Source organism: Zootoca vivipara, chromosome 1 (assembly GCF_965207765.1).
Source record: "Zootoca vivipara chromosome 1, rZooViv2.hap1.1, whole genome shotgun sequence".
NCBI lineage: Eukaryota > Metazoa > Chordata > Lepidosauria > Squamata > Lacertidae > Zootoca > Zootoca vivipara.
The window spans coordinates 51,417,132-51,443,153 of NC_142582.1; the positions used below are offsets into that span (position 1 = coordinate 51,417,132).

General features: G+C 44.4%; 1 protein-coding gene across 2 annotated transcripts in view; it reads left to right on the forward strand.

Moving 5' to 3' along the window:
* The window catches only part of LOC118090550 (unconventional myosin-X), a 56,512-nt gene that overhangs the window by 9,927 nt on the left and 20,563 nt on the right, over positions 1 to 26,022 (forward strand). For both annotated transcript variants that reach the window (XM_088663209.1, XM_088663214.1), the window contains 11 exons: positions 173 to 239; positions 854 to 946; positions 2,857 to 2,925; positions 3,918 to 4,000; positions 5,359 to 5,467; positions 6,135 to 6,215; positions 6,935 to 7,059; positions 13,268 to 13,382; positions 20,150 to 20,256; positions 23,453 to 23,755; positions 25,940 to 25,979. In XM_088663209.1, the coding sequence (XP_088519335.1) occupies positions 204 to 239; positions 854 to 946; positions 2,857 to 2,925; positions 3,918 to 4,000; positions 5,359 to 5,467; positions 6,135 to 6,215; positions 6,935 to 7,059; positions 13,268 to 13,382; positions 20,150 to 20,256; positions 23,453 to 23,755; positions 25,940 to 25,979 (1,161 nt within the window). In that variant the 5' untranslated portion in view covers positions 173 to 203. The remainder of the gene's footprint in view (positions 1 to 172; positions 240 to 853; positions 947 to 2,856; positions 2,926 to 3,917; positions 4,001 to 5,358; positions 5,468 to 6,134; positions 6,216 to 6,934; positions 7,060 to 13,267; positions 13,383 to 20,149; positions 20,257 to 23,452; positions 23,756 to 25,939; positions 25,980 to 26,022) is intronic.

Genomic DNA, 26,022 nt, shown 5'->3' on the forward strand with positions numbered 1-26,022 from the left:
ACTACTTTGCTGCCTGGGAGCAGTTTTACCTTCCTCTCTGCTTTTCCCCTCCCAGGGATGATATTCTCCTTTTCTTGCACTTCTGTCCTGTCCAAAGCGTCTTACTGTTTCTTAGCTCCTGCTCTCTGCAAATATGAGTGCCTGACTTGTGTTTCCCCTCTCTTTTTGGCAGAGAGGGGATAAGCTGGGAAGCCATTGATTGGATGGACAATGCAGAGTGCCTGGATCTTATTGAGAAGGTAGGCCTCTCTCCGGTGTGATGGGTTAGCATGAAGTCAAGAGTATGCTTCCTTTGTAGACTGGGGTTTTCTCTCTGACCTTGATCCGAAGTAGCAAGCCTTGTTTCTGTGCCTGAGTTTATAGCTGGTATTTTGCCTCTCCCCACCTTGGCTTCTGTTACTTTTATGGAAATGGACAGGCTTCATTCAGAAGTTGGAAGCGTTCATTGTGAAGAAAAAGAAGAAGAGTGTAAGGAAAAAGAAGGGGGGAGGTATGAGTGGAAATCATGGCTAGCTCAAGGGCTGTGTGTGTGTGTGTATGTATTTGCTGTCCTTACGTACATACAATTTTTACACCTCCTCCAACCTTACTTTAGGCTGAGCAACATAACATTACATTAAATGATCACTAGTTACCTGGGTTATTAGTTCCTCATTTTCATTTTTAATGTCATTTCTTTGCTCATTCCCCTTTACAACTGCATATCTACAACTGTTTTCTAAAATGCCCTGCCCTCCGCACCCCCACATCCCAGTTAGATGTCTTGCTTCCCTCTCCACCTTTACATCCCACCTTGTCACCTGCGGCCATAGTCTGTTGGCTGATTGCAAGTCTCTTTCTTTTCTGGCTACAGAAACTTGGTTTGCTGGCCCTGGTTAATGAAGAGAGTAGATTCCCCAAAGGCACAGACAGTACCCTTTTGGAAAAGCTGCACAACCAGCATGGGGTAAGTGAAGATACATGTATACACAGCATTTGCATGCATTTATCTATGCATTTCTAAAATGTATATCGTAGGCTTAATAATAATAATAATAATAATAATAATAATAATAAATAATATCAAAACCAATGTAAAATATTACAATCCCAACACAGTAAGCCTGATTTTAACTTGTGTGTATTCAGCTTTATTTAAATAATAAATAAATAAATAAATAAATAAATGGGCCAAAAGCAGACAGGCACCTGGGAAAAAAGACTTTGGCAATCCCTCCCACCACTGAACCCAATGTGTTTTGACTATGTGCAATCTCCAGAAAGTAACCCCTGCATAAATTGCAGGATTGCTGTATTAACAAACCAGAAATTGGAAGGCAAACTAAATAAAGCCAACACCAGTTGCCTCCCAGCAACCAAAACACCTTTGTGGATAAAATGATTTTTAAGCACCCTTCTAAGAATCAGGAGTTGAGTAGGCAGACCTTCTTAGACAAGGAGTTTGAAATATAAAATGCCATTGCAGAGACAATCCCAGATCTCATAGCCCCCAACAAGAGGGTGGTGGGTGGGAACAAAACAGGACCTTACCTGATGACCATGAAGCAGAAAGGGGGAACATTTAGGGAGGAGGCATTCCTTCAAGGACCTGAAACACAAACCACTTAAGGTTTTAAAAGTAAAAACCATTACTTTGAACTGGACCTGGAAACAAATGCATTAGAATCTATTCTAAATTATTGCAGTGGTATTTGATCTGCTTGGTTGGCACTAGTTGGCAGCCTACCCTCTGCATTCTGGACCAGCTGCAGCTTCCAGACAGTATTGAGGGGCAGCCCTGTGTGGAATGCATATATTGCAGTGGGTGGTGGTATATAGCTTTGATTCATATATCTAACACACCAAAGGGATAGGTGGAGCAAGGTGCAGATTAAAGAGAAGAGAAACCTGTATGGAACCATAGTTTGATGCCCCTCAGGGATTTGTTCCATGTTCTTTTCTCCCCACCCCACCACCCCACATTAACAACACAGGATGTGTTCCCACAAACTACACTTTACATAATCTTGATATTTTAAATTTCCTCTCATGAACAAAGTAGGTGGTGCTCTGTTTGTTGTATGAAATGGGAACTTCTTCCACTGTGGATTTTTTAAAAGAAGGCCACAAAATGAGCAAGAGGAACACAGCCCACAAAGAACCAGTTATTGACACTTTTGGAACCTCTTTGGCTGAGCCTCTGCTTCATCCTTGGAAGGCTCCCATAGTGTCTTCTGATAGAAAAGGCAGACAAACTGTGAGGCCAAATTAACCCTCTTCAAAGCAAAGCAAACAGAATTGCATAATGTGTCTCTTAAGCAGATGACCCTAAGTCTCTTACCAAATGAATAGCTGCTAAGATTCAGCGGGTGGAGGTTTAAAATTAGGTTAACAATTCAGGGTAGAATAGCTTTCCTTGTTCAGTTTACTGGATAATGGCTAACAGACACAATCAGTACTCTGTGAAGAACATTGTATTTTAGCAGTTCTGGGAATTCCAGTAGGCAGACTGATCCTAGTGGCTTGTGACAAAGCTGGGATGCTTCAATCTGAGGCAGGGAATCTTTCAGAAGGAAAATTTCTGGCTCGTCAGAATGTCTGAGTTGTAGCACTGACAGAGATGTTTGCCAGGATAGTTCCCTTTTGGCTCCACCAAAATACTCTTTAACTGACTGTTGTGGTTACTGTGCGGCCATTTTGGGATCGACAGTTTATGAAGTGCAATAGTACTGCAGCAGAGTGTGGTCCTGGCCTTCAATCTTTGGCTTGGTTATGTGCAAAAAATTACTACCACTCATGATTTTTAAAAACAACTGCTGATGTGTTGCTTCAGGTGCTGGGGTAGTATAAACAGTGCTTCGCTCACTTCTGTTTCAGAGCAACCAGTACTATATGAAGCCTCGAGTAACAGATTTTCAGTTTGGAATCCAGCACTATGCCGGAGAGGTAAGTGCATTTTAGCCTGATAGCTGAGCAGCTGGCTGAGTTTGGAGCCTACAAGCCAGTGAGCAGTTAGGCCATAGCCGGAAGCTGACAAAAAAAGGCCTAAAGTGCAGAATTTTATTTCTGGAATGGACATGGGATTGAGCAGCAGCCTCTACCAAGTTTTAAAACTCTTTTAAGTTGCCAATTTGAGGTTTAGGCCTATCAAATATTTTTGTTGTTGAACCCTCCACAGATGAGACTTGTTTGGGACCAGAACACACATTACAGTTGCTGTGGTTTAGAACAGCCTACCAGTCTTGACCCACCAGAGTTTCCAATCTGGTCTGTGAGGCCATTTCCCCCCAAATCGCACCCCCCCATCAGATGATAACACTGCTGAAACCAGATGATGGGCAGGAGGACAGGGTTTAATCCTGCATTAACTGCATGCCCTGTTCCCAGCAGGGAACAGGATGGCACAGCCAAGGCAGCAGGATTTAATCCCTGCTCTGGCTACTGGGTTGCTGTTGAGGGGAGGCTGAATTAAACTCTCTTGTTGAGAGGCAGTGGGCTGCAGAATTTATTTATCTTTGACACTTTCATCTACCTTTCTTCCAAGGGGCTCATGGTGGCATGTCTGACCCCCCCCTTCCTTTGCATTATCATAACAACCCTTTAAAGTAGTCTAGGCTGAAAGGTATTGATTGGTCCAAGATCACCTGGTGAGATTAATGGCCGAGAGGGGATGTTTAGACTTGTGTTCCTAGTTGTTGTCCAAGGTTCTGGTGGCCACTACAGTACATTGATCCTGTAGCAAAGCAGAACAGGGCTCTACATATCGCCTCTGGGCTAGTTCCCAATATTAATCAATAAAGGGCTTGAGAGATGCATAAGGTATTTGGCAGCTTTGGGTGTGTGAGTTCAAGAGTTTTCCCTCCTTCTTAAATGCATCTGTGTTGTGCATTATCATGATGGCACATTTTAATGCTTATGTTGCAACCTGTTACCTGCAGGTCCTCTATGATGTGAGGGGCTTTCTGGAGAAAAACAGAGACACCTTTAGAGATGACATTTTAAACATGCTGAAAGACAGCAGGTAAGCAACTGTTTTCGAACGAAGCCCAAACTAGTTGGGAGCTACAGATGGGCATGTAGCAGAGTTGCAGAGCATATATCACATCTAAACACTTTGATTGGGGGCAGGGAAGCTGTTCCTTGGACATTCAGTACTGTAGACAGAAGGATGGGGAGCTGATATGGAGTCCTAGCACATGCTTTGGACCATTTTGCAAGCCCCCAGAGGCAATTAATGGCTGTTGGAGCGATCAGTTCTTTGCCATGGGACTTCAGGTACCCAACCTTTCCATAAGATCCAGCATAATGCAGAACTTTCCAAGATTGCTCCAGTCAATTGGCAAAATTGCAAATACCCAAGTATAGACATTCTTTTACCTTGGCCAGATTTAATGTGTTGCCCTCTGCACTGTTGCTAGGTAGATATGAGGGTAAACCGTATGAGTCACGTGTTTGCCCATGTGGCTCATCAGAAGTGGAAACAAATTTGCATGTATTGCTACACTACAGTCTCTACGAGGATCTACGCTGGACCTTTATCGCCCCAGTCTCACAAAAGCTTAAAAATGAACCAGAATCCCAACGTTTGAGAGCCTTGGTAGAAGATAAGGTCCCTGAAATTACGATCAATGTTGCCAAATTCTGCGTAGCTGCTATTAGACGCAGGAAACAAGAGCTTTCCAATGTCAATACGCAGGCAAATGCGAATATTTAGTTTTATTTATGTCCTTTACAGTGTTGTCATGGCCTAATTTGTATTGAAATTGTCCTCTGTTTATCCCTGTGTTGTCCTTCTTTGATCAGTTGTATGAGTCGTTTTGGTCTGTGACAGTTTAATAAAATTTGATTTTGCTCCAGACTACTGTAGTTCATCAAAAGGAAGAATGAATGCATCACGCAGTTTCAGAAAGAGATAGGCAGCACCAGCCTGTTCGTTTCTGCCTTTGGAATTTGGCAGTACAGCATGATTGCATCTTGCATGCAGTTAACTTGCGTGATTTCAGCTTTACATGGTTGAAAGCCAGCCAGTTGAAATCTCACAAGCTAATTGCACATAAGGCAGAGAGCTCAAAAGCTCCTTTTGTGATGGGTTTTTCTGGCGTGGAAAGAGCTTTTAAGTTCTCAGAATTGCTTACCGGACTCTGGGATGCTCTGGCACTTGGGCAGCCCTGCAAGATCTTGCGAGAGCATCCCAGTCCAAGAACTTAAAAGCTCTCTGCCTTGCTTGGAAGGTAGAGATGGTCATGTGGGCCCAGTTCCAAGGTGGTGATCTGGGTATATGTGATTTTGCGTATATGTAGCACCCGCAGAACATAACCCCCCATGCAAGATGTGATCAAATACATGTTTTCTCTGCCTTATGCTCCTCTTTGTCTGCAGGCTGGATTTCATCTATGATCTCTTTGAAAGAGTTGCTAGCTGCAGCAGTGAAGACACACTGAAGATGGGAACTCAGAGGCGCAGGCCGACTGTCAGTTCACAGTTCAGGGTAGGAGCAGCAGGCCCAATGAAGGGGCAGGCAGACATTCACACGTAACAGCAGAAGCCCCAATAGGGATTTTCTTGCCTGGGATGAGCTCAGCTTCCACACTGAATTGTGCTACGAACAGGACAGACATGCATGCTACCACTGAAGTGTTGTTTAGACCTTAGGCTTGCTACTCTCTATGCTTCACACAGACTCTCTGCCTTTTCTTTAATTTTTAAAGTGCCCTGTGTACATTTATTCATCAAAACATGCATTTTCCCCAATCTCTTTTTCTTTTTCAAAAAGTCATTAGTTGGGGATTTTTTAAGGTTATAAAACAGCTCCAGGGATTGCAGGGAGCATTAACCAATCAGTGCTGTGCATTGCCACCAGCCACTGCAAACTAGCAAAACTGCGTTCCACTGAGCCCATCCTGGTCAGAAAGTTGTGTGTGTGATGAGAATGTGGTGATTGTGTGCCTTCACCACAGATTCTGTGCGCATGTACACAACCTTTAAGAAATGTTGGGCCACACAAAATCCACTGTTCAGAGGTTCCTGTTTCCTCATCCTATCCACAAAGTTTTTGTATGACTGGCTGGTGGTGGGGTGGGGGCAAGAGAGAGGTCAGAATCTTAATTTTCCAAAAACGTGACTCCTTTTCAGTGTTCTTTTCTTCTTCTTTTTAGGACTCCCTACACTCTTTGATGGCCACGCTCAGCACTTGCAACCCACTATTCATTCGCTGCATTAAACCCAACCAGGAAAAGGTGACTTTCTAGAGCTGCTACAGACAGTTGGGCAAGGCAGGTGGAGAGCCACCAGACCTTAAATGATATCTAGGCTAGAATGGAAAGTGGCGTTGGTGTTTGGGGGATTTTCTACCCTTTTCTTCAAAAGATGGTGAGCTTATAACCCACCAAAGCTGCAGGCAGAAAAAATAGGGCCTATTGTGGTAATAGGAGAATGTTTTGTGACTCTGGTCTGGCCACATACAGGGTCCTCTCCTCTTTTGACCAGAGCTAGCACAGAAAGGAGTGGAACAAAGCATGCTGATCTGAGCCAGGACTGGATCTCTTTCAGTGGATTCTTAACACAGGGTTAGGGAGCTTGTGGTACTCCCTATGTTGTTTGCCTACATCTCCCATCCACCCCAGCCAACATGATCAATGCTCAGGAGTGATGTGCGTTGTAGTCCAGCAACATTAGGAAGGCCACAGCTTCCCTACCCCTTCCCTAACACATTTGAAGATGCATCCTACATAGCAACAATTCTCTCAATCCTAGAGAATTTTTTTATCTACTTGATCTGTATATGACTATGTGTGTATTCACAAGTGCCTGCACATTCATGTAATTGGGGCACGTTATACGAGATTCTGAGGTTGCCCTTCACAATGCTCAGGCCAATATAATACTTTTTATACAAGGAAATCATTTCTTTTTTGTCTCCTATCCTTGGCTTGGCTGTACTCCTTGCTTTGCATAGTCTCCAAATCTCTTCAATCCAGAGGTGGTACTGAAACAACTGCGATATTCAGGCATGCTGGAGACAGTGAAGGTCCGAAGAGCTGGCTTTCCTGTACGGTGGATCTTTCAAGATTTCCTCCTCAGGTAAAAGTGGCAGTGCAACCAAGAGGGTGGAAATTTGCTGCCAAATGTGGCCTTCAGTGCTTTGGGACTGTGGGTGGGTGGGTGGGTGTGAAATAAATGACTGGATGTGGATGTTTTGCTTGTGGATAAGAGGAAAGCTAGGAGACCTGCTTTTGAGCAAAAAGCGCAAGGTGAGTCTGGGCAGGTTGTCTCTGTTGTCTCTTTGTCTCCTATAAAATTTGACAATGATTGCAGGCTACTGCTTTTGTTTTTGTTGTCTGAACAAAGAGACTTGCACGTCCATAACCATTTGAGATGGCTGATTGGAAGGGAAAGGACAAAAAATAAACATTTCCCAAGTGAAGTATATTTCACCCGTTAAGCTGCAGTTCAGGACCTGGTTTAAACTACATTTTCTAAGTTTTAATGTTTGGGGCGTTTGATTACTCTTAAGAGTTATTGCACTTCTGTAGTTGGATGCCAGTTGCTTGTGCTTTCAGACTGGCTGGAAAAGACAGTGAAGAGCAGCCAGTTACCAGCTGTTAAGAGCTTCTAACCTGTCAGCACTCAGAAGCAAAAGGAGAGAGTGGAATAGCCCCTCACAGGGGCAGGAAGCTTTGCTGAGGGAAAGAAATTGCTTTGTGTGGGATGCAAAGGGTTAAGTGCAGTCAAGTCACAACAATCCCTAGATAGTCCACTTGGAGGACTGAGGAGGAGGATATGACTAAGCGTAGTTTCCTCTTCCTTCACATGCAAATGAGTTGAGGAAGTGGCAGATAAATCCTGAAGGAAACAGCCATTTTCCCTCTCTTGGACCAGACCTCTTGGACTACACACATCTTAGTGAGTCTCTCCCTCAAGGCCTCCAGCCTAGAGAGAGAGATGAGATGGAGTCTCACTTCTTATAAGTGAACTTCACAATGTATATATTACCTTTTAACTAAGCAAGTCTACCTCTTGAGTGTGCTGTACCTCGAGATGCTTGTAAGTAAACATCTTTTATACTTTTAAGAGCATTGTGTTGTGTCTTTTCTTTTAAGAGGGAAAAAGGGGAAATACCAGGAAAATACACTTTATTTTAGTGGCTTAAATCAAGCCTGCGCAAACGTTCTTCTGCTGTGTATTTTGCAAAAGGGGAATGTTTTACTCTGCTAAAGTTTTGTGCTTGCTAGCGCAAGCGGGGATAGGATATATTAAACAATATCTCCTCATCCACATTCCTGAACATTCCCACAAAGGGTTATTGCGGCCCAGAGTTGCGTATTTTGTGTATTTTTGAAGGATTGATTTGGATTGTGATTTTGAACTCTGTAGGATTTTTCCAGTTAGGATTTCCTGGTTGAGCACATGGTCTCTTTGTTCTGCAGTGTGCTTGGGGGATTAACTACCCCTCCCCTCCCTCAGAGTTTACAGCACTGAGAAAGCTCAGAGGTAGTGAAGATATTTTTGAGATTTTGAATTTGATTTTTGAAAGATTTTTGAATTTTGGAAATTTTTGAAGTTTTAAGATGGCAAGCTCCAGTTTTGATAGTGAGGCAAGACCAAGTTTTATGCTGCTGGATGACAATAATTTTGTGCAGTGGAAGCAGCGCGTTTTAGTTTATCTTGCTGCTAGGCGTGTTCTGCAGGCCATTAAGGAAGAAAAGCCTACAGGAACCGATGCAGAAGCTTTAGCTAAGATAGAAGCTTGGAGTATTAAAAATGATGAAGCCAAGCACATAATTTTGAGCAGTTTGAGGAATGAGCATCTATCAATGATAAATTTTGAAGATGATGCATCTAAGATCCTAGAGGACATTGAACGCATTTATGCACAATCTACAGAGAGTTCCTATAGATACTTGTTGGATAAGTTACTCAAGTTGAAGATGAATTCTAGAGAAGAGTTTACAGAGCATTTTAAGAATTTTTCTGAGATTGTTCAAAGAATTGCCCTTACTCCCAGAGCCTTTGATGATGTGACTAAAGTAACGTTTATGCTTGCATCATTGGGACCTACGTTTGCTCCATTTAAAAGTATAATGGATCACACAAAGGATTTAACTTTTAATGAGCTTATCAACCATTTAAGAGAGGAATGCAGAGATAGCCTTGATTCTCAAGAAAGGAATCCAAGGAGGAAGGATAGCAGCTATGCATCCAAGCATTTTGGAAAGTCCAGACAGACATCTAGAGAAATAATTTGTTTTAAATGCAATGGGAAAAACCACATAGCAAGGAACTGCAAGAGTCAAAATGGGGATAAAGTTGAATCCCACCCCTCAAAACCACAAGGTGTTAAGAAGGGGAGTCATGAGCAAACCATGTTGATGCAGGAGAGGAGTTTAGCTGTCCAGGATTGTGAAAATAAGCGCAATAAGTGGATTCTTGACAGTGGAGCGAGTTCTCATTTCTGTTATGAAAAGGAGTATTTTAATGAGATTAATGGGGATGAAACCTCTGAAATTGAGATTGCTGATGGCAACATTGTAAAGGCAATTGGTTCAGGAACTGTGAATTTGAAATTCAACGTAGATCATGAAACAATTAATACTAAGATAACTGAAGTTAAGTTTGCACCAAAGCTTAATTGCAACTTACTCAGCGTGTCCAGTTTGGACAGGAAAGGTTTTAAAATTACATTTGAAAAAGGACAATGTATTGTGACTAAGCATGATGAAGTTTATGTTCAAGGCACACTAAAGGATGGTGTATATGAGCTTAATGTTTCAGAGAACCAGCAGAACCAGTCTGCAAAGGTGGCGCAACCAAGTCAAAAGGACGAAGGAAGTCTGGAACTCTGGCACAAGAGACTTGGACACAGAGACACCAACGTTATTCTGGAACTACAGAAAGGTGATCTTGTGAGAGGTCTGCAGGTAAAGCAAAGCAACACAAATACACCAACATCAAAATGTATAACTTGTGTTAGTGAGAAAGCAACTAAACCTTCTTTCCCACGTTGTGCAGAGAAGAGAAGCACTAAAGTATTGGACATTGTCCATACAGATCTATGTGGACCAATGAATGTGTCTTCTCTAGGAGGTAATAAATATATTTTGATATTTTTGGACGATTTCTCGAGATTCTGCGTAGCCTACTTTATCAAGGAGAAGAGTGAGACAGTGGAATTGTTCAGGGACTATCTTAACATGGTCAAGAACAAGTTCCAGCGAGCCCCTTCCATTTTAATGTCCGATAATGGTGGGGAATTTTGTTCACATGAGATGCAGGCCGTCATGGCTAGAGAAGGCATATCACACGTGACCACAGTTGCCTACACACCCCAACAAAACTCAATTGCAGAGAGGAAATTTAGATCCATTTTGGAAATGACAAGGTGCATGCTAAAGGAAGCTAACTTGTCACACAGGCTGTGGGGTGAAGCGGCTCGTTGCTCAGTCTATCTTCAGAACAGACTGCCCACAAAAGGCGCAGAGCGCACACCATTTGAACTTTGGCATGGAAAAGCCCCAAATTTGTCACATATACGTGTATTTGGAAGTTTGTGCTACTATCATGTGCCCAAGGAGCACAGACACAAACTTGATTCCAGAGCGAAGGCAGGGATCCTAGTTGGGTACGCTTCTGGAGGAAAAGGATATAGAGTCTTGGATCCGCAAACTGGCAAGACAAGTTCGCAGCATGTAATTTACTTCGATGAGCAAGGCAAAGTTGATACAAAGGACACTGCCATTGATTGTTCCAAGGAGCCACAGGATGAGGAATTTGTGATTTTTCCTTTTGAACCAATACAAAGTACTAATCCAACTTCTAGTGTCGTAGCACCCCCTATAGGTGACACCCGAGAAGACGTGGAGGTCCAGGCCCCTGGCAGCACCAGAGACGAAGATGATGACGAGCAGCTGTATGGGGATATGCCACTGCTGGAGGAGGATGAGGAAGCTGATGCGGTCGAAAGACCAGAGGTCAGACGCTCATCCAGAACCAACAGAGGTGTTCCACCATTACGGCTGTCCTACCTTACAAGGTCGGCGTCTCCACAGGAACCTTCCAAATGGGAAGAGATAGAGAGGATGCCACCAGATGAAGCCAGTCTCTGGAGGAAAGCTGCTCAGGAGGAGATAGATGCACTTCATCGGAACAGGACCTGGACACTCACAGAACTACCTCCTGGTAAGGAAGCAATTGGAAGTAAATGGGTGTTCAAGGTTAAAAAGGGTTCAGAAGGGGAGGTGCAACGCTACAAAGCTAGGCTTGTGGCACAAGGTTTTTCCCAGAAGTATGGAGAGGATTACGATCAAGTGTTTGCACCGACAGTTCGATACAGCAGTGTCAGACTACTTTTAAGTATTGCAGCATCTAAGCAAATGTCAGTTTACCATATTGACATTGCGACAGCCTTTCTTCACGGCGAAATTTCTGAGCAGATTTATATGAAGCAGCCCAAAGGTTTCATTAAACCAAATGAGGCACATCTAGTGTGCAAGCTGCAGAAAGGACTTTATGGTTTGAAGCAAGCAGCGAGGGCTTGGAACCAGAAACTCCATGAGATGCTGGTGCAGCTTGGGTACAAGCAAGGGACTGCTGATAAGTGCTTGTACACCAAACAAAGGAATGGACAGTTTTCGTACATTTTAGCCTTTGTTGACGACCTTTTAATTTCTACGTCAAATGAGAAAGACTATAAAGACATAGTCAAACACCTCAACAGGGAAGTAGAGGTCAAGGAACTTGGAAAAGTGAAATACTACTTGGGAATTCAAGTTGAGAGAGAAGAGGATGGATCGTTCTTACTCAGCCAAAGGCAAAAGATAACTGAACTGATTGAAAGCATGCAGATGCAGGACGCACACCCAGTTGCGACACCGATGGCCACAGACTTCTTGAAGAATCAACAAGGTTCGAAGTTGCTGCCAAACAACACGCAATACAGGTCAGCGGTCGGCAAACTTTTGTATTTGGTTACCACATGCAGACCTGACCTGGCAAGTGCAGTGGGGATCCTAAGTAGGAAAGTAAGTTGTCCCACTGAGCATGATTGGGCTGGAGTTAAGAGGGTTGTTCGTTATCTAAAGGGAACCATGGACTGTAAATTAAAACTGCCAGCTGTCAGAGACCCTAAACTGCTTGGGTACACTGATGCGGATTGGGCTGGGGACAATAAGGATTATAAATCCACAAGTGGCTATGTTTTTATGTATGGGGACGGAGCTATTGCATGGGGCAGCTATAAACAGAAATGTGTAGCTTTATCGTCCACAGAATCTGAGTACATTGCGGCTTCGGAAGCTTGCAGAGAGATCCCCTGGCTGGATCAGCTCCTGAAGGACTTTGGCGTGCCAAGAACGGGACCTGTCAGCTTGATGGAGGACAATCAGAGCAGTATGAAGCTGACACAAAGTGAAAAGTTCCTTGCACGCACCAAACACATTGGGGTCAGGTACCACTACATACGCCAGGTGATCGAGGATGGACTTGTTGAAATGTGTTACTGCAACACTGACCAGATGACTGCAGATGTCCTAACAAAGCCCCTGCCAAGAGAGAAGTTCCAGGATCTTCGTGGCAAGCTGGGACTCTTGGGTGGTTGATTAAAGTTATTTATGTATGTTTTTGTGTATGTTGTGAATTGCCTGAGAAGGGGTTTGTGGGATGCAAAGGGTTAAGTGCAGTCAAGTCACAACAATCCCTAGATAGTCCACTTGGAGGACTGAGGAGGAGGATATGACTAAGCGTAGTTTCCTCTTCCTTCACATGCAAATGAGTTGAGGAAGTGGCAGATAAATCCTGAAGGAAACAGCCATTTTCCCTCTCTTGGACCAGACCTCTTGGACTACACACATCTTAGTGAGTCTCTCCCTCAAGGCCTCCAGCCTAGAGAGAGAGATGAGATGGAGTCTCACTTCTTATAAGTGAACTTCACAATGTATATATTACCTTTTAACTAAGCAAGTCTACCTCTTGAGTGTGCTGTACCTCGAGATGCTTGTAAGTAAACATCTTTTATACTTTTAAGAGCATTGTGTTGTGTCTTTTCTTTTAAGAGGGAAAAAGGGGAAATACCAGGAAAATACACTTTATTTTAGTGGCTTAAATCAAGCCTGCGCAAACGTTCTTCTGCTGTGTATTTTGCAAAAGGGGAATGTTTTACTCTGCTAAAGTTTTGTGCTTGCTAGCGCAAGCGGGGATAGGATATATTAAACAATATCTCCTCATCCACATTCCTGAACATTCCCACACTTTGTACCTTAACTCCTGGTCAAGAGCTTTTATTTGGTTCTCTCAGGTACAAGATGCTCTTGAAGAACTGGGGGAATCCTGACGGTGCAAAAGCAACTTGTGCCTCCTTTCTGCAGACATATGACAGCACCCAGAGAGAATGGAAGCTGGGGAAAACCAAGGTATGCCCTTTGTGTGCAAAAGAGCATGTGGAGCAACGCTCTGTGCTAAGGAATCTTTCCAGAGGTAGCCTGGGTACAAGATTGATGTGGCTACTAGAAGCTTCTGTGCCCACCTCTGCATAGATCATTGACCTCTGCTGCACTATGACTAGGCTTACTGAAACACACCCACCCCATCCTACTCCCAGCAACTCCATTCAGAAGTATAGTACACCCTCATTGCTAAGCCACAGGCTGTATCTTCTCAGGAGGTTCCTGTGTCACTGCTTCGGCATTTTGACACTGAAAAGAGAACACAAGAAAATGTCTCAGAAGATGCTGTGAAAATGTTACCTGTTTTTTTGGGGGGGAGGGGGGAATCTGTGTTGATACACCGCTCCTTTATTCTTGCATACTGTATCTTCCTACTATCTCTGCAGCCCTCTCCTCCCACCCCATCCTGCAATGCAAATGAGGAAGGGACTCATGGGTTGGATGTAGACACAGTTGAACTGAGTGGGGTCAGGTGTGCATCAAACACCCCCCCCCAAAGGTCCATGCTGATTTGTTCTCCCAAGATTGGAAGAAGAGTTTGTGGTGCATGCTGTGTGCCATTGGGAATGATGGAATCCCCAGTGAGGACTGGGCTATAAAATCTTGGTGGAAGCATGCATGCTTTGCGTTTAAAAGGTCCCAGCTCCATAGAATTGGAAGGGATCTGAACCCCCAGTTTAATATATGGCACCTGCAGTTAAAAGAATATACAGATAAAGGAATTGGGGAAAGACCCTTCCTTGAGACCTTGAGGAGCTGGTGCCACAGCACAGTGCTGGAGTGGATGTTTCTAGGATCTGGTTCAGTACAAAGCGGCTCCTTGTGTGTGCTGGCCTCATGCCAGCGTTTCTTAAGCAACAAGGCAGATATTAGTGTTGCAGTCATCTGGGGTACAGATGGGCGCGGGGTAGCTTCTGATGCATAACTAGTCTGCAAATATGTGCTTATGCAAACCCAGCTGAATGAAACAGAAATGGCTTGGGGAGTTGTTTTTGTTTTGTTCTTAAAAGAAAAGGGACCCACGATTCCTCCACCCCGGCCCCTTTCCAAATGTCCAAATCAACAGACTGTAATTACAGGCCTGATGTAATTTCATTGCTAGGCACGCAGCCAACAAGGAACTTTGACAATGAGCATGCCTCTATAGCAATGTGTAGAAGATAATGGATATTAACATCACTATAGTGCATATCAAATGGGTAAAATAGAAATTTGGGTGATACATTTGGAGTGATTGTAATTTTGCATACTGAGCAAACGTGGAATTTGGCATTGGGTGTGTCACGTTTAGAATCTAGTCCAGAATGTCAAATTTGTTACTTATTTATTTAAAAGCAAGTTTTTAGCACTTAAGGCTGGACAGATAGGCTCTAAAGCAAATGAGTGGTGCTTGGTGAATTCCCATGTTTGTTGCCATCTGCCACAATAAATTGGGATTGAATGGAAACAAATACAGTACATGCTGTTTGCAAATTCTTAGTAGTGGTGCTTCTCTGTGTGGTTTTCTGCTTCCATAATGCAGGAGAACAAGAACAGTGTCTATGTAGATTTGGAGAAGGGACCTATTAAATATATTTTATTTATAAAATATATAGAAAACCAAACACTACCCAAGTGATGTACAAATAAAATTGAAGGTTAAACGCAGCAGAAATCCACAAAAACATGTAAAAACATAATTAAAAACAAATACATATATGTATAAAAAGTATGTAAAACCATAATAATTAGAAATAAAGATAAAAGCAATAAAACTTTTAAAGCAGATATACAAGTGACTAAATTACATATCTGGGTAGGCTTCCTGAAATAAAAAAAAAGGTTCCAGCAAGCATCTAAAGCAATGCAGTAAGAGGGCCCCCTGCCATTAAGGTGCAACCACCAGCATTGCTGTCTCTTCTTCACCCAAGGGGTCTGCACCAGATTTGCTTTGTGTCTTTGTTAGGAATAAATTAGATGTTCTGAGTTAATAACGCCACTAGGGAGCACAGTTGCTTGGGACCGCAATTCAAGAAGTAGTCCGGCAGGTCACAAATGTGCCTTCCTTAAAAGGCATGGGGGGATATGGGGAGCCATAGACTCTTACTGATTAGGCAAGGGCAACCAGTCACAATTGCCAGCTGCATTTAGAGCCCCTGCATTTAGAGCATGCCAAATTCAGGGTGAAGTAACTGGTCCCAGCCAGGACGTTTTAGGCTGCTGTGTGATTCTTTTCTGCAACTTATCTTTCATGTGTCATTGGCTTACCATTTCCCAGCGACAGGATGTACAGTCTATGCATTATATTAATGTTCTGCAGCTTGTGCTGCCTCAAATGAAACTGGGGAGGGAGGAAAGCTCAGGCATCAGTCCTCGAGCAAGGCAGACCAAAGGCGGCTTGCCACTAGCAAGAGAAGAGAAAGGAAACTGCTGTCTCTCTGCATACCAAGCACTTGGAGTTAATAAATCAACCTTGGAGCCATTAAAGAGAACAGGCTCTAAGTGACTGGTGCAGCAGACAACTGACCTTTGACCCCACCAAGAACAATAGAACTTTCCCTCTCTCCTCACTCTCAGAGTTGCTGGTCCATCTAAGAAGGGACTGGCTGCCTCGCTGCCCTTTGCTTGGCGTTCAGGGAAGCAGGGCCACTTGGGGCAGTGCTCGAGCTCTTTGAAGTCTTCGCTTCTCAGGATGAGCAGGGAAGAAGGGCAACAGGGTGGGTTAAAGAGGCTCTGCCAGATGGGATTGATTTCAGAGGCAGAAGATAAGGGAGGATGGCCAACTTTATGAAAGACATTGGAGGAGCGAGGAAAGAGTCACATCCCTGATAAGTGGAAAGGCAGCTAATGAATCATGCTAAAGCAGATGAGAATTGTTGGGGGACACAGACCACTTTTTAAAATTACTGTGAGCCACAAGGTGGAAATGACAAGGAGAGAAACCATTGGAAGTAGGAGGTAGGTCAAATTTAAGCTACAATTTTTTTCTGGTATCCAAATAAAATGGTGGGTTTTTTTTAACCTTTGTTATTAAGGTAAAGGTTATTAAGACCCATCTACTGCAATTATTGCTGATGACACCACCATAATGGGTTTAATTACAGGCGGAGACGAATCTGCGTACAGGAGGGAGGTTCAAAAGGTATCCACATGGTGCTCAGAGAACAATCTGCACCTAAACATTGGCAAGACAAAGGAGATGGTGTTGGACTTTTGGAGGAAGAGAGGGGAGCTAGCCCCGTTGTATATCAGGGAGGGCTGTGTGGAGAGAGTCTCTTCCTTTAAATAACTGGGAATCCATCTTAGTGAAGACCTAACTTGGAAGGTCAATACAGCCCAGGTGGTTAGGAAGGCCCAACAGAGACTTCATTTCCTTAGGGTCTTGCGAAAGAACAAGGTTGGGCAGCAACTGATGATTTCCTTCTATTGGTCCATGATAGAAAGTGTTCTCTCATACTGCATTACGGTGTGGTATGCTGGTTTGACAGCCATGGACAGAGAGTCCCTATGGAGGGTGGTGAAGAAAGCACACGATATCGCGGGAGACCGTTGCCTCAGAAGAGGGAGGAACATTCTCAGGGATGACTCACACCCTGGCCAGCACCTTTTTAATCTCCTGCCCTCAGGCAATGCCGCACCAACAGGTTAAAGAACAGTTTCTACCCATGGGCCGTGAGGCTGCTGAACCCGCGTCCTTTAGGTACATACCTTTTAAAAAATAAATATGGAAGTGGTAGGAGGAATCTGTACTTATGTAGGAGCACCACAAAGGTGTTAAAGAATGATAAATTTTCTAGCCTTCATCTAGAATGCTGTAATATGGTATTCTTGCACCAAGAACAGAGCTGCCTTATTTCAGTGGCCTTGTCTCTGAACTGTTCTTTTAACAGTGGCCTCACCCACAAATTAAGCTGGTGATGATGATGATGATAATTTATTATTATTATTATTATTATTATTATTAATTTATTTATTTATACCCTGCCCATCTGGCTGGGTTTCCCCTGCCACTCTTGGTGGCTTCCAATGGAATATTAAAAACACGATAAAACATCAAACATTAAAAACTTCCCTAAACAGGGCTGCCTTCAGATGTCTTCTAAAAGTCAGCTTTTCCTGGCGAAGTGGTGTCTCAATCTGCTGTTACATGCGCAGGAGCAGAGTGAGCGAAAACATAGGCAATCGTAGCGTTAGGCAGAGCAGACTTTCCAGTTCTGATCACTTACAACTCTTGCTCTATAGTGGTGCAGCATCTGTAGCTATTGCTGGCAATTAGGAACGTGGGAAGTTGTGTTTCTGTTGAGTCAAGCACCTTGGTCCACCTAGTTTAGTACTGTTCACATTGACCTACAGTGACTCCTCCAGTGTTTTCCAGTCCTGTCTGGAGATGCCAGGAACTGGATCTGGAACCTTCTTGCATGCAAAGCATGCGTCCCACCGCAGAGCCACAGCTCTCCTTTTCCTTTGCTGCCTAGAAAACAAATAGGTCTTAAAAGAGTCATGAGTTTGCCTTGTGAGCCCGGTCCCTTTGTGCTTGTCAAGAGGCTCTGCCTCTGCGTTGAAGCATAGGGCCCCTCTTTGTCTCTGGAGGTGAGGCCGAGGTTGAGGGTTAGCGACATGTCCTTGCCCAATGGGCCTCTTTGGCCTGTTCTGCTCCTCCAGGGTGTTGCTGATGGCTTTATGAGCAACCTGGGCAGGCAAGGCTTGAGGAGTCCCTACACCCACACGTGAGTGTGGATGTGGGCTTGCACATGTGCTGGGCAGGATGGGGGAAGGAGTGGGAAGTGCTTCCTGTGCAGTATATTTCAAGGGGGGGATTTCTATACTGAGCAATTGTTTGGTGGAGGAAGGAAAAGGGCTAGTATAAGGAATTGTAGAGCACAGGAAAGGAAGGGGAAGGCAGGATGGTCTTTGTGTTTCTCATTAGGGACAGAGGGGAGCAGCTGCTGGTTGTCCACTGTGGCAGTCTGGACTTTGTCTGGATTCTTGTAGCGCAAGTTTGGGCAGGGGACAATTAGGCAGAGAGGCACTGTGCTATACTTTTTCCTTGCCAGCTTTGCCCTTCACACCAGTTCCCGCAAGCCTCCAGCTTCCTGCCTCAAGCTAGGGAGTTCTGAAAGGCATCTGTAATCTCTTCCTTTCTTCTATTTGATTTCTGTAAATGCTGCTCTACCAATTTGGAGTGAGGCCATGTGTCCAACACTTGGGGCTTTATAAGTGTGCATGTCTGCACAGGTTGCGTTCAGATGGTCTTCCCTGCCCGCCCACCCCCTTGTGGGCTGCTCATTCACATCCCGTAAGCCACGCAGCACCCAAATGCTGATGATCCCCTTGCCCTACATATAGCTTTCTCTGCAAATATTCATGTGATCAAGAGCTTTTTGTACTCCTGCTTTAGAACTTCAGTGCAGAAAGGAGACTTTATTGCATTGGCAGCCTAAGCCTTTGGTTGCATTACCTTCACCTCATGCAAGCGTGGGAGGCTAGCCATGAATGCAGGTGATGAAAACAGATTTTCTTGGGGATGTTAATGCAATCTTCAACTACTCAAGTCCTTCAGAAGAATGCCGCATTCAAAATACCAAAGGCATTTGCTACACCAAATGTCTGTGCCACATAATCCAGGGATTGTGTCCCAGAGTCTTTGCAGTGTTACAATGCATCCTCGGAGTCACCTTTTGGATTGTGTGTCACTTTATTGGAGTGCCAATGTTTTTGGTCCACCGACAGCCACACAGGTGGACTAGTCCTGACCCTTCCATCCTTCTGCAACCTCCCAGACAGGAATGAGTAACAGACCAGGCCCATGGATGTTTTTCAGACCCCACCATTGGAATTCCAAGACCTCATCATGGGGCCGCTGAAATATCTAATGGGATTGATGCAATTTCCCTGACCCTTGTGCTGTCATGCACCACCCACCAGAGCTGCAAGTGTAGCCTGTTCTGAAAGCAGGCTTCATGCCCCCTGGTTTCAGGAATAGCACCCAGGTGTGTCTTTTTTTAAAAAAAAAAGCAAAAGCAGAATGATCACTTGTTCTTGTGTGCATTCAGGGTGAGCCACACCTCTTGGGAAGGGTTTGATTGCAGAGAAGGCAATGAAAGTGAGAAGGAATCTTCCAGCTTGGAGACAGGCTGGCACTGAGGCAGTGATGCAAAGAAGCAGCCAGAGGGAAAATATGTGTGGATTATCTGCAGTGCAGGAAATGATATTTGGAAAGATTCTTCCTCTTCCCTCCCCCCCGTCCCCCCCCAGCTTCTTTTCTTGGAATGTGTGTCTTGTCATAGTTTGGCCAGTTTTTCTTCGGCATTTTGCATGCAGCACCTGGAATGTTGACACACATACCAAGAGCCTCATTAGCAGGACTCGAGCAGCAGGCCCAGATAACCTTAAAAGATGTCGCTGAGCCAAAGAAAGGGTTAATAGTTAAAAGCAGTGCAGCCTCCTCCCCCCTTTTTCTCTCCCCCTTAATCCTTGAGCCTGCAGTGTGGAAGAGAGAGAGAGAGAGAGTGCGGGGGCTGGGCTGAGTTTGGCTCCTCTCCCTGCACAACTTTCTCCCTTGTCCATCAGCAACAGCACCCAAAGGGGAAGGGCTGGCAGAGCAGGGACTGGCTCTGGCGCAGGAGCATAAAAGGAGCCCTGTGTGCCTTGTTACGGCAGGCAAGCAGGCAGGCAGGCATGGGACCTGCTGGTGCTGCCTGGGACTTGCTGTTTCCTCTCTTTGTGTTTGATGAAACTCCTCCCCGGGGTACCAGGTTTTCCTGAAGGAGGCTCTGGAGCAAAAACTGGAGAAGACCCGGGAAGAGGAGCTGAAGAAGGCGGCAACCATCATCCGAGCCCACGTCCTGGGCTACATGGCAAGGTCAGTGCTTGAATCGCCTCCTTTGCCCAGCTGCTGGAATGCTCCTTGCTGCCAGGTCTCTCTCCTTTCCAGCTTGCTGCTTCTGGCTGGGCTTCCACTGCTTTCCCCCCTTCTCTGCTCCCTCTTGAAATCCCCATGCATTTCCAATGCAGGCCACTGACTGCCAAGTTGCTTACTTGCCCTGGTCTCTGTCCCCTGCCTCTTTCCTGTTGCATCTGTAATCCTATGAAGCTGCCCTGCAGAGAAACTCCCCAGCTCTCTTGCTCTGCACTGTAGACCCTCAGCCCAATCTCTGCCTTTATTTGCCAGACCCAGGCCAGTCTTCCTCACTTATAGCCCTCCTCCAGATTCTGCTTCCCTGGTAGGCTCTTCTGGGTGCAGAGAAGAGAGTGGGGGTAGCTGGCTGGCTCTGCATCCCCACCATCTATCTGTCTGCCTTTTCATCTTGCTGTTAATTGTTAATTGTTGTATGTTCAATGGAGCAGGCCTCTATCTTGTCTTGTTCTGGCAAATTGCTTTGTGTGCCCATTCGGACGGTCACCTGTGCTCCGCAAGGACACTGGTGTTGCTTTGAGGAATTATTGCCTGGGCTGCCTGTATTCCATGATCTTGCCATTAACAGCACAAGGGTTGCTACTAGACAAGGAATTCAGCACCCTGGGAATTCGGCTTCATTTTTTTAAAAAAAGTTTCTAGCCTTTAAGGTTGCAAAGAGGCCTGAAAATGTGTGAGCAGCCCCTGGTGACATTTCAAACGCCATTGGCTAGGGAAAGTGGAGGATGGGAGCTGAGCTGAACTGCTAGGAGGCCCGGGGTGTGTGTGTCTCCATGTGCTTTTTTCTCTTTCCTGTAACTATCTGAATAAGACTAAATATTATGGAAATTTATATAACTAAATATGCAAATAAAACTACCACCTACCTTTCCTTAAAAAAATAAAAATGGAAAGTTCACAAAGCCCTTGGTTTAGTTTAGATTTGGGCCTAGCAAACTAGAATGTTGATTGGTGAACAGAATAACGGCAGTCTAACTAGCCCCCCCCCCGGCCCGGTACTATCCAAGGGGGAGGCAGGCTGCGTTGTTCAGGCAAGGAAGTCAAAGCTGCATCTGCTGTCTACAGCAAGACTTGGCTGGACTCCAGCTGCAAACATGGATTTCCCAGGCTGTGAAAACCATCTGCATTTTGAGGGTATAATCATGAGCTAGGCCCAGGTCCAGGCCATTGCATATGAACTGGGATATTGTTGTTAATGCCCTTGTTGCCACTGCCAGTGCAGCTATCACCAGAATTCTGCACCAAAATAACCCTCTGGAATTCTGCAAACTTAAGAACCTTTGCGTACAGATTGTTTTATTTTGCACAACCTATTCTGCTTCTGTTAGTTGTATAAAAGAGCAAGAGCCATGCAGGACACTGGAACAGGACTAGCCCTACCATCGGGGAAGGTGTGTCATTGGCATGCAGCAAATTGGCCGTTGTTTTGTTTATTGTAATTATTATAATTTAGCTTGCCATTGGGGAGTGGGTGCTACTTGGATCTCCTGTCTTAGGCCATAGGAATCTTAATGGATTCCTAACCCCCCTAATCACTGGAAACCTTGTTCTGTCACCATGCCGGCTTCTGAAGCCTAACAGGATATGATGGCAGCACAAGCAGTGTGCTGGAAGGGGTGATGAACATGCTTTCCGTGCCTCTCTACCACTTTTCTCCTGGGAGGGCTTCTATATCAGAGCTCAGGTGGGAGAAAAGGACAGGGGTAGGTGGGTGGGAGTACTGGGGAGCAGCATGAGCAGGGAGGCTCCTTCCACTTTACATTCCTTTGCATGCAATTGTCCCCTTCCATTCCCCACTCTATATCCATTTGATGGCAGACTGGATGAGTCTCCTGGTGTGTCTTGTTAGAACTTGAGGTTTTGCCGGGGTTTGCACACAGACTATGAATCTTATCAACTTTAAGCATGTGAGAAACTTGTTTGTTTGGGTATTTAAAAAAATAGGTTTTAATTTAAGCTTTGATTCTCAGGATGCTGAACTCAGTGTCAATATACAGGCTTGCAGAGCACACACATTCCCTGTTCTTTAGCAGGATATACCTCATAGTGCCACATGGAGTGTTAAACATTAGCAACTGCCTGACTCTTGTAAGTATATTTCCTAGATAATGCTTCTATTCCACAGAAATAATCTACTACCGTGTTTCTCCGAAAATAAGCCACACCCCGAAAATAAGCCATAGTGATAGGCAGTTTAACCTTGCAGGTTAAACTGTACCATACTTAATTTAAAAAAAATAAGACATCCCCTGAAAATAAGCCACCGCGGGGGTTTTTTTGAGGAAAAATAAATATAAGACGGTGTCTTATTTTTGGAAAAACACGGTAGTTCTTCATATTGGTCCTCAAAAAGAAAAAGAAAAGTATATAATCCATATTGGATTTATGTGGACAGGCCTTAATTGCACTAATAAAAGAACCAGACCCTCAATTCAGGTGAGGAATGTTAGGACCTAGAATTTTAGTTTTTTCCCCAACACCTGCAGTTTAGCTACAGAGAAGGGAGATTCTGAACATGTACAGAGTGCCCAGTCTCATTATTAAATAAAAGCCATTCCCCAACTCTCTCTCTCTCTCTCTCTCTCTCTCTCTCTCTCTCTCTCTCTCTCTCTGGTACAGGGACCTTAGCTTCCATATGTGGGGTGGGTGGGTGTAAAAACTACCCATTCCTCTGTTTTAGGAGAGCATTGCATGTCTGTCTATGTGGGAGCATCTGGAAAAAAGACTGATATGCTGGAAGGCGGTCATGATATGAACCATCCCTTTATTGTTTGGAGGGATGGGGGAATCTGCCATTTTGCCTTGGGTAGGGAGGTTCCTTGCCATTGGGTAGACACCACTCAAAGTGCTTAGCAAAGCAGAGCTGGTGTAGAAACAGGAAATGAGTGGCCCCAAGTGGGAGATGCCTAAAGCATTCTCCAGAAACCAGGTGGGTGACAGATGGAGGAGAAAGGAAAGCATGGAAGGAGTGGCTTCCTGGGGAAATGTTTTTTGGAGAAAGCGGCTATGGTCATGCTGATTCATTGAATCTGGCATCTTGGTACCTCTGTGTCAGATGGTTTCTGAGGCAGATGCTGAGGAGAACCTAGTGAGCAATGGTCGTTGATTGACAGTAACCCCCACCTTGCTTTTGTTGACTCAGGAAGAGGTATCAAAGGGTGCTAGCCAGTGTCGTGACTATCCAAAAGAACTACCGTGCTCACTTCTGGAAGAAGTCCCTCCTGCGCCTGAAGACCTCTGCCATTGTCCTGCAGAAGCACTGGCGTGGGCAGCTGGCTCGCAGCCTCTACCGGCACCTGCTAGAGGAGGAACAGCAGCGGAAACAGGAAGCTGAGGAGCAGAGGCGTCGAGAGGAAGAGCGGATTAAAAAGGAGGAAGAGGAAAGACAATGGCAAGAAGAGAGGGAGCGTAGGAGGAAGCAGGAGGAGGAAGAGGAGAAGAAAAGGTACAAGGCAGTCTTGGTTCGTCTCCCTGGCCCAGCTTTCACAAAACTGCAACTGAAGAGGCAGACCTGTGCCCGGACTGTACCGCTTCAGACTGCAGGAGTGAGAGGGACGTACATGATTTAATGTTCCTCCATTTAAGGATTCCCTGCATATAGAAAATCAGGTGTCAGGGATAACGATTTTGGCTTAACTACCTCTGGTGTTTTAGTTTTCTGTGTGGAGGACTGTGGGGTGTTTTTCACCCCTCTTGCCATTTGATCAACCCCCTGTAGCCTGAAGTGGAACAGTCCAAACAGGACTCTGTCTTTGATGTGTTTTGTATATAGGCAGAGTTTTGTATATTCACCACCTTAAAAGAATAGTAACACAGTACCAAACTTCTATATCCAGGTGAGCCAAATTGTGCTCAGACAGACTTGAATTTGGTGACCTTTTAAAAAATGAATTATGGGAAGTAAGTCTGCATATACGGTATATGGTTCTAGTAGGGGAGGAGCCATGCATGGCCCTGAAACATTACCCAACATCCTCTCTGCCTTTGCAGATTTTACCAGTTACTTCCTGCATTCTTTTTTGAGCCCAACCTCACTCATTTATAGCTGCAAGCTGATACTAAATTCCACGCTTAGTGAGAATTGTAGAACACACAGTGCTAATGACAGGGCTCATCTAGATGATACCACTAAGCTCAGACTTTTTCCTTTTGGGCACTCCTATACTCATTACAAGAGACTAGCTATGGAGGTTGCACAACTTACTCTGGTCAGGTGCTGGTCCCTGTGAGCCAGTTAGGCCAAGGTGGTTTGAAGCTTCCTGAATATCTAGACTCTGCAGAATTTGGAAGCCCCAAAGCAGCACACCTGGGCATGTCTTTTAGTCTATGGGCTGAAAGGATGACTAAGCACTATCTCTGATGTTGTCGCAGGACATCATTGCAGGTGGCTGGTTCAGGACTACAAGGGTGAGCACCACAGGTTGCAATGCAGTGGTAGTAACTGCTCCCTTTTAGCACTATGATCCTACTTTCTATAAACATAAATTTCATGAAATTAACAAATAAGGGTGTGTGGTTTCTAAACTACTTTTCATTTGAAGACATAACCTCCAAGTGGCACAACAATAGAATAACACAGCAGCAGTAGCATCTCAATAAAACATTGTGGGGGGAAACAACCTCATTAAAACTTCAGTACCATGTTTTTAATATATTTTTTGTTTGTAGTTCACCCAGGGAATATTGATTGATCAATTGCTATAGAAATTTGATTTATTATTATTATTAATGTGTACAGTTTCTCTGTCCCTGACATACACCCATTTGCAGTGAGCTTTTTAAAAAATATATATATAGGCATTGGGGGTTTTAAATTGTGTATGCGCCTAACACTGTTCCATATATGTTACCACAGTCAACAGCTCTGATAATAATGAAGTGATGATTACCAGCCAAGTTATTACTTTTACCCTTGGAAACTGATATCTGACTTTAGGGAGATGTGTATTTTTAGAAGGCTTCTTCTTTAGGGAAACTACTGCATAATACTTTTCTTTAAAAACAAAGTTTCAGAGCCCACATTATTTATTTATTCTAGAAGTCCAGCCTCCAATTCCCTTTCCTTGGCTTTGTGGTCAGTCAGGAGTCTTCAGTGTGACCTTGCCTCTATTCCACTCTGTCCAGTTTCTTAGCTTGTTCCTCAATCACAAGGGAAAGTCTTGACACAGCTGCACACTTCAAATTAAACCAAGCCTGATAGAATATGGCTGTCCTATGGGAAGAGGGTGCCTTCAGCTACCTTAAGCTTTGTTAAATTGTTGAGGCCCTCTAAGTTTGACTAAAGAGTATGTTCATATTACATTTTTTTATCCACTGTGAAGCAGCCTCCATTTCCCTCCACATGCATTCTGCATTGTGAATTGCTCCATGTGTGTTCAATAGCAGTCAGCATCTGTTCTGAAGCCTTACAAAAAAAAAAAACCCAACCAGCCTTCTGAAAACCGAAACCTTTCATTAATATAATAATGTCCCTTGGTTTAAAGGCTTTGTTACAGCTCACAAATTTTTTGATCTGGATGCAAATGACTGAGGCAGCGGTGTTATTTAAAACTTCATTGATTTCAGCAAATTTTCATGGCAAGCTGGATTGTAGATTTTATTGATGAGTTTGTTCTTTGTTTTTGAACAGAGAAAAAGAGCAACTTGAAGCAGCACTGCAGATGGCTCAGGTGTGTTACACTATGACTCCCATCATATGCCTCTCATTTCAGA